The 13,308-nt window shown below is 41.3% G+C and overlaps 1 protein-coding gene across 1 annotated transcript in view; it reads right to left on the reverse strand.

Annotated features, from left to right (window-relative positions):
• Nucleotides 1-13,308, reverse strand: part of ipo11 (importin 11) — a 129,211-nt gene that overhangs the window by 46,191 nt on the left and 69,712 nt on the right. The window contains exon 23 of the mRNA XM_079755849.1: nt 343-422. Within this exon, the coding sequence (XP_079611975.1) occupies nt 343-422 (80 nt within the window). The remainder of the gene's footprint in view (nt 1-342; nt 423-13,308) is intronic.

Here is a 13,308-nt window from a genome sequence, read left to right on the forward strand (position 1 = left end):
GATCGCAATTACATTGTGAAAAAAACAAAATGCGAAAACAAGAAATTAAATAACAAAAATGATAACCTGTGGGGTACATTTTAGGAATATTTTTAAACACAATTACACAGACTTATTTAAAATAAAGATAAACAAACATATGATGAACACTTATAAAAGTGTGATGCCCACAGTTAATCCGGCAGACTGTTTCAGAGGATCTCAATAACCATGTTACGACTCCCCATTAATAGGTTTTATTACACTGTCTCAAACACACACAACCATATCATCATTGTATAGCTAGTTTAAACTAGTATGGATGTTTGTGTTTGTACATCTGTTGGTCTGCCAGGGCCTCACCTGAAGGAAATCGGTCGCAGACAGGTAGATGTAGGCATTGATGATTTGGAAGCAGGTCCGCATGTTCTCTGAGGTGAGCTCTGAAACAGAATATATGTTGCACATTATCAGAGGGAGCTAAAAACATCTGACGGAAGGACAGAGGGGAAGGGGAAATGCAGCATGGAGGGAAACAAATGTGGACACGGTTTCTGGCTGGCACACGCTAAACTATGCAAAACGTTTTATTTTGGGCACTCTGGTTCATATAAAAATATATAAAATAAAAGAACGGCACCCAAATAACCCCAAAAGAAGAGCTACTTGTACGTATCTTACTAATATAAAAGCAGGCCTGTCGTACGAGTTACTCAAGTTGGTCAGTGCGCACACAGCACGCACGAACAAATACATACACCGCAAGCACGCACCTACACACACGCACATGGTATGAACATACACGGAAACACACACACGCACACACCACACATCAAGACAAAGTCAGCGACACATACACGGAAGCGCACACACACACACACGGCACGTCAAGACAAAGGCAGCGACACTCGCCCAGGTAAGACGTTATGTTTTGAAACATAACGGCTCCCCCATCGACACACACGCAGGTAAGAACACACACATGAACACACCGCAGCGACACTCGCCCAGGTAAGACGTTATGTTTTTAAACATAATGGCTCTGCCATCGACACATGCGCAGGTAAGAACACACACGCACGTGCATACACTGCAGCGACACTCGCTAAGGTAAGACGTTATGATTTAAACATAACGGCTCCGCCATCGACACACGCACCCAGGTAAGACGTTCTCTCTATATACTGTAGAAATTGCGATAAAAGACGGGAAGAGACAATTTCTCATCTCGAGAAGCAACGGTAGGTCATTCACTTTGTCATACAAAAACTTAAATTAAAACATCGCGCCGCCCGGCATATCAACACACAAGTCACGTGATCTTAAAGAAACATTGTCCCTATAACACAGAACGAAACATGTCAATAATACAGTATAGTGAATTATGTCTATAGAGTCCACCACAAGACTACACTTTGTTGCTCAAATGTAATATTACCCTCCTCCTTAGGCCTCCCGAAATGTCTGTACACTTTGTTGCTCAAACTTAATATTACTAGGGATGGGCATTTGAAGAAATTTCCTTGATCGAGCATCGCTAGAGTTATCGATCAATTATCGATTAATCATTAACTTTTTTCTATTGAAATTCCCGTTGGTAGAAAATACAAAATGCAGCATGTTTTTATCAATGAAATCTTTATTCCAACAATAATGTATGGGCCAACATTAATACAATATAGTTAACTTGAAGACCTACAACTGTTTAACAGTTTTGAAATAATAAATACAGGCATTATAGGTTATAGGCCTATGCGGCGCTCGTAAAGTCCGAACAATGCGCCTACAGTCGCTCTTAAAGGTTTGGATACGATTCAACAAGACTAAATCTGTACCCTATTCCAATTACAATAAGTAGCCAACTTATCGGACAACAATAATCAAACAAAGGCAGTAGGCTAAACGTGGGCATTAAACTGTATAACTGTTTTGAAAAAAAGGGGGGGAAAAGGCCGACATATAATGCCTATAGGCTGCAGCCGGCGCGCGGAAAAGGCTCGCAACAAAAAGATGAGCCACCCATTTACCAACAATTGCATGAACTAGTCTATCTAAAAGCAATACCTTATTGAACATATACAAGGCTGAACTTGTTGCTAAAATATCACAGTTTTGGCAAAATGTAACGACTCCAAGAGGCACCAAGCCGAAAGAATAGCGGAGCGAGAGACAACACATTTAGAAAAAAAAGAGCGACTCACATACGGTGGTGACTGTCCCTACTGTCTCATAGCATACAGTAACTCCAGCCTACATATTTTTGTTTAGGAATATAAGCATGTTAACATGCTCGGGGGTCAGACGCGAACGCAGCCTTGTAACTGTCAGTCCAGCAGCAGAAAACACCCGCTCTGACGGGACCGAAGTTGCGGGGATGCAGAGGTATTGTCGCGCTAACTTTGACAGCCTGGGGAACCGTCTTCAATTCACTTTCCACCAGTCGGCAGGGTGGTATTTCTCCCACATAGTGATATTCAATTAAATGCTTCAAGACTCACAGTATGCAACACAACGTCCTTTTGATCGATAACAATATAAATTGATCGACGCATTTCTTAACGATCAATTATCGAGCATCGATTAATTATGCCCATCCCTAAATATTACCCTCCTCCTTAGGCCTCCCGAAATGTCTGTACACTTTGTTGCTCAAACTTAATATTACCCTCCTCCTTGAGCATCCCGAAATGTCTTGCGATATTGATATCCCTCCTCCCCCCTGCAGACTGTTTTAGTTATTTTATTTTTCTTATGTTTTGTGTGTATGCTACGTGTTACTGCAGGCTACTGCTGCCTGTCTTGGCCAGGACAATGGTAGAGATGTTTAATCTCAATGATGATTATTATTTTCAACTAACCAATAGTAGTTGCCTTGCATTTTAAAATGTCAATGCACTTTTCAGCCCTGAATAACAGTAAAAGCAATTTAATGATTGATTTGCATGCATAGTATACTACACTTTCCATTGACCAACTACACATGTTACCATAAATTGACAAATTATATAATATAATCAAATGCTCACACAGTATCGGCTTTCAGACACACGTGTAAGTCCTGATATTCTACTGATGGGCCGTATTTGTGAGCTACATATCCTGACATTTGTACCCTGAAAATCTCCTGAATAATACTAACCCTGAGGTAGTTTTTTCTCCATAGGAAATGTAAATTACCTTATATGTGAATGAGGAGTAGAAAGTCTGTATTTCTCACACCACAGTGGGCATGTTGTTGACGCTTCTGCATGTCATTGAGTCGCCCCCTAAATGATAATTAGCCTGTTGCCTTTTGTGAATTTTATACGTTATAACATTATAGGCAAAATGTTATTATATTATGCGCTCAGAAATTTGTTACATGGGTTTGATTACAACTAGAGGTTGAGCGCACGCAACGCGTGCGCAAAACTATAGTTTATATAATAAGCACTCCTCAAGCACAGAGTCCGCAGCACGACAAGTAGACTCTTGTCAGCGGTTTTCACACCTGAATGCTACGTGAGGTTTGATGTTTTTTACCAGAGTTGGCTCTGTTAAACTCAAAGCAAAACAAACAACCTCAGATAAAACACAGCGACCCTTTGGATGTGCCACTTCTGAGCTTCCATGCTCACAATTATACGCTTGTGAGGAATAATAATCGAGCCAGGGAAATGAGGCAGCGTAGACATTAGACATTAAGAGGGTTACCAGACACAAACACATTGCTTCAGTCTTTGAAACACAATAAAAGCACTAAAAAGTTCAATAACAAGAAATTATTTGAACAGCACAGAAAATGAGCTGCGGCATTCGACGGAAAGGAGTTAAAAGTATCCGTTGCGACCCTGACGGATACGAAAAGTGAATTGCGTGCAGAGTTGAATTAAACATTTAGTTGAACCCTGCCACTGAGGTAATCAGGAAAGGGCTGCAATTACAGCGTTTATCAGCAGGGCTCCCCGGCTGTGACAAGAAGCTTAAGGTATCTGACAGGACCGCTTCCGTGAGTCTGAGGGTAACCTTCCATTTCAATCGGGGTGAGCCCAAGCGAGGGAATGCACCGCCAAGGGAAGCTTAGCCTTGAAACGCCGCTTGTTGAGCCAACAGGGTGCAGTCGTGAGTCGCTCGACTGAGCTAAATACACGCTTGATAAAGACACACGTTTTATTGGAAGTTGAAAATTAAAACATGGAAATTCGAAAACTGCCGCGAGTCTCATCGCCTATCTAATGAGCAGGATTTCCTTGACTCACATCAAACGGCGAGCATTCTGTTAGCCTAATAGAGCAACTCGTAAAATACTAATATAGTAAAAAAAAAAGAAATAAGGAGTGGGAGCATGGACAAGGCTGCTTTGTGCTCACCGATTCACTCGTCAATCCATTCATCCTTTACTACCGCTAGGTGAAAAGAGCTCTGTGCGAGCCTTACAACAAAAGACTACACATAAATTATTCAGCGAGGCCGCGGTCTGTGCGTCACCATCACCTGTGTAATTTTCCCCGCTAAAACGCCTATAACAATTGCTTTCCCAGATTATGTTAGCGGGGGGACAGACAGCGTGCTGCTTCTACGGGGGCAATGTCAACTTATTGCGATTATTTCCCTGGAGTACAGCCCTCAAGATGTGTGGGTATAAAATCCCCCCCTAATGACTGAATCAACAAACACACCGTCAGCACTTTCATCCACACAGTGACACGACGCCCCACGAGAGACAGAATGAATAGAGTCGGTGTGTGCGTTAAGGTGCACTTAGCGAGGATCGCCTGCTGTGTTGACACATCCATAGGGATGACATTGACCCATGTTTGAACAGATAAAAAGAGGCCTCAACACTTATGCAAGTGAAGTACAAATGACTCATCCAAAGACAAAACTACTCTATTATATCGAGAGATACAAAAGGACACTTCACGCTTGTCATGAGAACTAGGAATAAAAAGTTTAGTTGGGGCAGAGCTAGTTTCGTTAATGGCTCTCCCTTGTATGTCCAATTGTTTTGTGTTTTGTCCCTGGGTTTGTGCGTGTGTGATTTTTGGCATGGAGGTGGAGTTGGTTTCGATAATCCTGGGGACCAATTACGTGTGTGCGCGCCGACGTTTCTGTTGTCCAGAATGGAGGTGGAGCCTTTTGAGGTCCAGATAACCGTACGAAACACTACAGCTTTTTAAGAGGCAAAAGGAACATTAGGATCAAAAGACGAGAGACGCAGAGAAGACAGAATGAGGCGAGTGGCGGGTTGGAAACCTAGAGTGATGGGCTAGTGGCAATGACACAAGATTGGAACAGATCTGAGAATGGGACTTGACTTTTATAACCAGCTACAGACAGAGTGGAAGATGAGAAAAGAGACGATATGAGAAGAAGGAGAATGGCTGGAAAGAGGCTGACTGATGCAGAAGGAGGTTTGTGTGGGTGCTTGTTTATGCGTGTGGGTGCATGCGTGTGGGTGCATGTGTGTGTGTGTGTGTGTGTGTGTGTGTGTGTGTGTGTGAGTGAATGTTTGCATAACAATAGTATAAAACAAAAGAAAGGAGATTAAACATATTTGGACATGGGTGGTTTGTTTTGAATGAACGGCTACTAAATACTACTTTATTTTAATGTTAACAGTCTGTACATTTAAGTATTTCATGAATCAATGTTCTCAGGAATAAGCAACATTATTATATATATATATATTTTTTTTTAACTTCCCCTAGGCACACACACACATACACGCACACACACAGCCGTACACACATCAACACTGATTAAAGCAAACCAACACCAACAAACTACAAGAAGACAAGCAACGCCGCAGGGAATGCAGTTGGTGCAGTGCTTCTTTCATAGGTCTAATGAATAAATCAGACGTACAGCCTCAAATACTCATTTGTTTCGCTCATTCTCTTCTGGGGGCTGCCAAATTACAATGCTGCACAACTAGATGGGCTTTGCAGTAACCTTGAACGACCATATAGTCAACTGGTGATGCATGGCGACGTATAAGACTATATAGGGTTATATGTACATTTATATGAGCACTAGTTCTTAATCAAAGAGCAGCCTAGCTTTGATTTCAAACTAAGTTTGTGTAGAGTTCATGGTTAAAGGAGTTCCAAGTTGTATCTCTATGGCCTCTATTGACCATAATGGTTTAGAACGCCATGTTAATGTAGGCATACATCTGCCGGCAACTTCAGAGCAATAACAATAATGTGTGCTGTGATAATGCATCTAATGGCTATTTTGCTTTAGCAAAAATAACTTTAAGCTATTTCTTGGAATGAATTGTGCTTACTTTTGTTTATAAATCATTGAAGAAGTTTGCATCGTGTGTCAAAACAATGGATGATGCCGTGAGTTCGCAGAACATTTATTTTATTTCTGTTTTGCAAAGATCTAAGGGCAGTTTTGCTGTGAGAGCTAGTGCACGTCAAAATTGCTGAATAGCAATTTTTTGCAGCATTTAACCGGAAAACTTAAATTATATCCCTTTGGGAGCAGGTGCTCTTGATCAAACTGAATTTATTCACAACTATAAAATATTCAGCATTTCTTATGAATGACTACCTAAATCAAAATGTTAGAAACTAATGTAACTAAATATAACTTACACATAACCTTCAGGTGTTCCCTGATAAGTTTAATCAAAAACCCTATTAACAAAAAGAAAATCCTTATTCAAATGTAATCGACTGAAACTCAATATTCAAAATGATATACAATTGAGGGTTAACGTTTCTTCTAAATCCAATGCTTCATCACCCTTTGAGAATTAGACATAGGTGGTCTGAGAAATGTGATTACAATTAATGACCATATAACACTGACTAGTTCAAGATGGCCGTGTCAGTGTCACTGTTTGAATGTGCCTGGACTCATAGAATCGAGTGCACACTATGCATATGGACCCAAGCATGCAAGTGTATGTGATATGTAGAGGGCGCATTATGTATGTGATATGTAGTTAATCCAGTAGACGTGAGCATTGAATGCTGGGATCAAAGACACCTTAGCTAAGCCTGATGCTAACAACTCACGATACAGCCACGAGTGAAGTTGATAGCATTTTATGGAAAAATACTGTCTGTACTTTATTGAAGTTGTTGCCAGAGGTTTCAAGACCGCTGCGATCGGAGGATTTGCTTTCTTTTGTCTTATATGATTGAGGACTGATTGTTTTTTTTGAGTTGCTGGATCTACATTCTGGGTCAGCGTCGATTCCAACCAGGTTCCTGTCTGACGCAAGGCAGGGTTAGAGAACATTTGGGATTGTCCATCTTCATCATCTTCCTGAAGATTCATGCCTGGAGCAGATAAGAGATAAGCTAAGCACAGCAAGCATACAAACAAACACACATTCTACCCGGGTAGCACATACACATTGAATACACTTGGACGGACATGGATACAAACTAAACTCTTTGGACTGGACGTTGACGAACATTGATATCAGACAGCAATAAGCTGTAAAGAGACACTTTACTTTCAGTTCCTTTATTTCTTTTATATATTGGGGATTTTAATCTGAACCGTGATTCTACTTTCTGTTGATTGTGAAAATAAACATCCCTGTGTTTATTTTTTACATTAATCCATCCCTCGCTCCTTGAGTTGAATGAGTACAGTAGTCAATTAGGTGTTGTTCTTACTGGGTTATACAAGCAATTCCATTCCAGGAATCCCGCTATTCGACATGAGAAATAAATCTTTCATATAAAAAAGCACAAAGCTCTAGAAAAACATGTTGTATGTGAAATATGTACACACAATTATCGCATAGATCAAACAAGGCTAATGTAAGACTGGACTACTTCACAAGAGCCACACCTTGAATGTTCCACTGCAGGGCATTAATTTCTGCCACCAATCTCCAGGGTAGGAACACCCGCGTTTCCACACACATAATCCAGATATATCAATACTGGCAGCGGAGGCCAATACAAATCATTTCATTAAGGCCCCGGACATAATTTACGTTCAAAAAAAAAAACATCACTAGTGCTGAGCTTCTTACCGATTGATTATCAGGGGACAATGGGTTTCACAGAAGGCATTTAATGAAACTCAGGTATGGATCGCAGTGGGGAAAAAGACTAAAGCTAACTAGAAAAAGCATTTCCTGTAGAAAATGCGGTGAGTGCTGTAGTACAAAGTGAGGTTGAAAATTGAAAAGCCACATAGATTAAGAGATAAAGAAACGTTAAATGGCTTAAATCAAGTGAACGGATTTGAACAAAAGTTGGAAATAAATAAAGTGACCGCTGAATGAAAAGCGCAAAGCATTGCTAAAAATGCAGAAATGTAAAATTAATTGAACTGAAGGATCTGAAATGTCAAATGTATTGCCCTGCACTGTGTGTGCGTGTGCGTGTGCGTGTGTGTCTCTTTAAAAGAATAGCAAGCCGGTGCGTGATTAAAAGTAGCTCAATAGAGTGGGAAAAACCGCCAAATCTGGCAACACTGCCTGAACGTCCTCCAAAAGTAGTCCAATCTGCCGGGAGAAACCGCCCAATCTGGCAACACTGCTGAACGTCATCACGCTCCAGTGTCAACGTAAATCAATGAGACCAACTGAAAACGAAGCCGGTATGAAACTGTGATTCTGAAGAAAGTTTAAATGATATGGAAATTCTGTTTAGATATTATTGAAGATACAAGTGTGTAGATTTGTTGAATGGTTTGAACGAAGATAAACGGTTGAAAATTGATTTAATTTCGTCTTAAAAAGTTGAAGTTCCAGAGGACGGCTCTGCCGTCCTCCCATTGACTCCCATGTTAAAAAAAAGATACTTTTTTAAAAGTAGAATATCTTAAATATTTAAACAATCGGAAAAGAAGCACGCGATTCCAAGCTATTCTGAATATTTTAAAATTCGAGTCTCTAGGTGAAAAATTGAGGAAGGAGATAGGTCCCAAAGTTTGTAGAGAATAAGAAAGAAAGAAAGAAAGAAAGAAAGGAACAATTGCTTAACAATAGATGAGTCATGTTTTAATTCAACCGAAAGAGTTATCCAGTAAATAACCAAACCCTTTTTTTATTGGATGTCGATTTGAAGGAAGACCGGCTTATTAAACACAGTAGCAATGAAGATCGCCAAACAAAACGCCGCAGCACAGCAAACACCACCAGTGGTTGCTACACCACTAAACCTGTCTGCTACACCACTAACCCAGGCCTTTACACCACTAACCCAGGCCTATACACCACTAACCCAGGCTGCAACACCACTAACCCAGGCTGCAACACCACTAACCCAGGCCTTTACACCACTTACCAAGGCCTCCACACCACTAACCCAGGCCTCCACACCACTAACCCAGGCCTCCACACCACTAACCCTGGCCTCCACACCACTAACCCTGGCCTCCACACCACTAACCCAGGCCTCCACACCACTAACCCAGGCCTCCACACCACTAACCCAGGCCTCCACACCACTAACCCAGGCCTCCACACCACTAACCCTGGCCTCCACACCACTAACCCTGGCCTCCACACCACTAACCCAGGCCTCCACACCACTAACCCAGGCCTCCACACCACTAACCCAGGTCTCCACACCACTAACCCAGGCCTCCACACCACTAACCCAGGCCTCCACACCACTAACCCTAGCTGCTACACCACTGAAACAGGCTGAAACCCAGAATGTGAGAATCAACGTGTACCTCCAAAGGCTCTCGACCTAAGTCCGCACCTCAGTGATTGCATGAATAAAACCCCTGAACATTGACTCATCAACCGCTCACTTTAATTATTAGGATAAGTAAAAAAGGGAAAGCTCAATGCATGTACTTTTGCCAACGCCTGTCCAGCCCCTCGACCCCACTGCTCCTCATCCTCCTTTCCAATGCAGCCACCACAGCCCTTACTTGCAGCCCTGATAAGATGTGCAGGTTGCAATATCCTCTGGAGAACCGCCTCGTATGAACCTAGATATGTGCAAGGTATCAGGGTCGGGAAAGACAATATCCACAGGAGCAAATATGAATCATATTGTGCCTCTAGAGCCCAGGGAGGTTGGGTAATACAAAGCAAAGTCAATAAGGCCTTCTTCCTCCTTCCTTCACAACATTGTAAAATTGAGTACTACCAACTCAGCGGATCACATTTTTGTTGTGACAATTACAATCTATTCACTGATTTTTTTTTCCATGTTAATAATAATAATAAATTCAATTTATAAAGCGCTTTTCTCGCACTTAAAGCGCTTTACATAGGAGCAAAACAATAAACAAACAAAAGGAAATGTAAAGTTGATGGGGCTCGGGTTGGTGGGTGATCTAGGGGTAGGCGGAGGAGAAGAGATGGGTCTTGAGGTGGGAGTGGAAGATGGCGAGGGACTCGGAGTCACGGATATGTTTGGGGATGGTGTTCCAGAGCCTGGGAGCTGCCCTGGAGAAGGCTCTATCGCCAAGGCTGCAGAGTTTTGATGTGTGGGTGGAGGGGAGACCGGCTGAGGAGGATCTGAGGGCCCGGGGGGGTTGATAGAGAGAGAGAAGGTCAGAGAGATATGGGGGGGCCAAATGGTGGAGGGCTTTGTAGGTGAGGACCAGGAGTTTGTAGTGGATCCGGTGTGAGATGGGGAGCCATTGGAGTTTTTTAAGGACTGGGGTGATGTGGTGCCACGATTTAGTGTGAGTAAGGAGACAGGCTGCTGCGTTCTCGACCAGTTGGAGTCTGTTGATGGAGGTAGTGGTGATGTTGGATAAGAATACATCGGCATCAGTTGGACTAATCTGGATGAATTCAGTCTTTACTGTACAACTTGGCATTGTTGGAGAACTTTAACATAGCACAGTGTTCACAAGAACACATTTCTAGTTGTGAATCGAACACCTTTGAATGTATGTTCCATGCACTATCGACCCAGTAGTAGTAGGCCATCACTGCTGTTTAACGTCAAATATTGACAAAACGGCTGTAAACTGTTGATAAGACAAATTTATTCTGCATTGCCTTGGGCACAGTCTGAAACGTGAGATTGAGTTCCACAGCAAAAAAAGTGAGCCTGTGATTATGGACTCTGAGGAGACTAACGGATGTTGTGTATACCGCTCGGATATTGGCCATCTCCAAAAGCAACATCTGCTATGCCACATGCATTTAGCTAGAAAATTTCTGCAAAGCTGTTTTGAATATAAAATGGAATTAATCGTTAGCCAAAATCTGTTCTCTAAAAGTGCTTATTGTAAATATTTAATCAGATTAGCACACAAATGCCAAACCAATGAATGTGAATAATTTGTTTGAAGTGTTACCAGTGTTGGAATGCAATGTGCATTTGCATTTATTTGCATATTAGATCAACATTGATTTATTGTCATCGACTTAAAAGATATTTAGGATGCAAATAAAACGCATGCCCTGCAACTGAAAATGCCCTGCATAGCAATGTGCTTGGCTACGACAAGTCCATATTCCAGTGAAAATGTTGAAGAACTGAAAAAGTGTCAGAGATGAGAACTTTTGCCCTTTTATACAATTCTGTATTAAATATATACATTAGGAAACGTCAACCTCAGTTGGGAAGCAAAGAGCCAGGGTCCATGCAAGGCACATTAATGGAAAAGCTTTGTGACACCCTAACAATGTTAAACTGTGTTCAACTACATTATGGCAATAATCAACTCATCTCTCCGGAACATTATATTCAAGTGCTGTCAAAGCCCACCTGCAGCATAACCAAAGGTAAAAAGCTTGAGATGTTTGTTTGACCTTTCTATTGAGAGGACAGTGTTTGTAAAACATGGAGGCAATGTGGCCGGAAGGGATCCCATTGAGAAAGATGAAGAGATAAAAAAATGCCCTGTGGTGTACACCCTGTCCAGTCATGGTTGAGAAATCATGTTTTGAGAGAATATGAAACATTGAGGCTCCGCATGGGAATCAATGGAGTGGGAAAAATTGATATAATACCCTCTTGTGCAAAGATGACGTTAAAGTTGAAAAGCAAAAACCTCCTGTGTCTTCATCACCAATGTCTGAATTTGCTGAATGGATGAATATGGAAAATAAGTCAAATAAACTACATGTAGTGCATATCAATCCATACAATACACCAAGCATCTAATGATCGCCATCACAACTGTATAAGTATAACAAGTTGTGCTTTACTTTATTCATTTATATTTATATAATTGAACGCTTCATTTATGTGACAATAATCAAAGTAATTGAGGGAATGGGGAAAATGCAGCAAAACAAAGAGTTTAATCTATTATGATTCAAATTACTAGCCAGCATATTAATGGAAAATGTTTAAAATTTTTAAGTTTAACATGTGCATTGATTCACTGACACACGCCTCCCAATGTGCACATACAAACACGCACACCTTTATAGGAAAGACGAGTATGAATCATGATGCAATGTTTGTAACATGGAACAAAAAAGCAGCAGCAGGTTTACTTTCTGATATTACTGCAGTTCAGCAGCGATGGAGAAGAGCTCTTTATCTGCAGGGGCAGACCCAACACCTCGCAAATAACAGAATACCAAGGGAGGCATGAACATGATGGTTCACCGGAAGGTTAAACTAACGACCCAACAGGAATTCCATGAAAACCTGCCAAACACGGCCACATTTTCCAGAAGGAAGAATATTTCGACAGCCCTGAAGAGGTCTGCACTTTTTAATTGGGGATGTACACAGATGTGTGCCCCAGTATGCATCTTTGCATGTTTGGCAAGCATGAAAGTTAAATCGTATGTATTTTATGCAATACAGTTAACGTACAGAGGAGCACCACTCAAGTCTTTACTATCTGACTCATATGCACGCTCCTGTTAGAAAGTTACACACAGATATCTTCAATCCTTCAGCAACCTTTCCTTTTTAAAATGACTTCACATCTTGATTGATTTTGAAAAATATCTATTTTTTTTAATGAGACAGGGCAGGAATAATGTTCCTGTCTCTGACTGTATGCCAGGCTGGCCTTGAAAAGAGGAACTAATTATACAAGAGAAAAAAATGAAAATATATAATATATACATATTGATCCCACTTCCATCAAGTTCTGCAGACCAAGATAGACTGGTGAAATAGGTTAAACGTTGACGAAAAACGTTATGTTTTGTTGACAGGTTTGACAGGAGAGAGCGGTTATTTACATCCTGGCATTTAAAAAACACGCAAGCTGTAGTTTGGTGACTAAGCGGGAGAGGAGGTTTCAGAGTTCGACATCACAGAAGGTAAGTCAAGACCTACAATAATAACTCTGTCATGTAGCCGTTAGTCAGCACAGCAGGCATCTATGCGGGTCAACTGCCACTTAAACATAGTACTTAGCATTGTGTAGCATCTTATCCTAGCTATCTTGTTGTATAAAGGGAATGGGTTAACCTAG

Source organism: Pollachius pollachius (genome assembly GCF_949987615.1).
Source record: "Pollachius pollachius genome assembly, chromosome: 1".
NCBI classification, from domain to species: domain Eukaryota; kingdom Metazoa; phylum Chordata; class Actinopteri; order Gadiformes; family Gadidae; genus Pollachius; species Pollachius pollachius.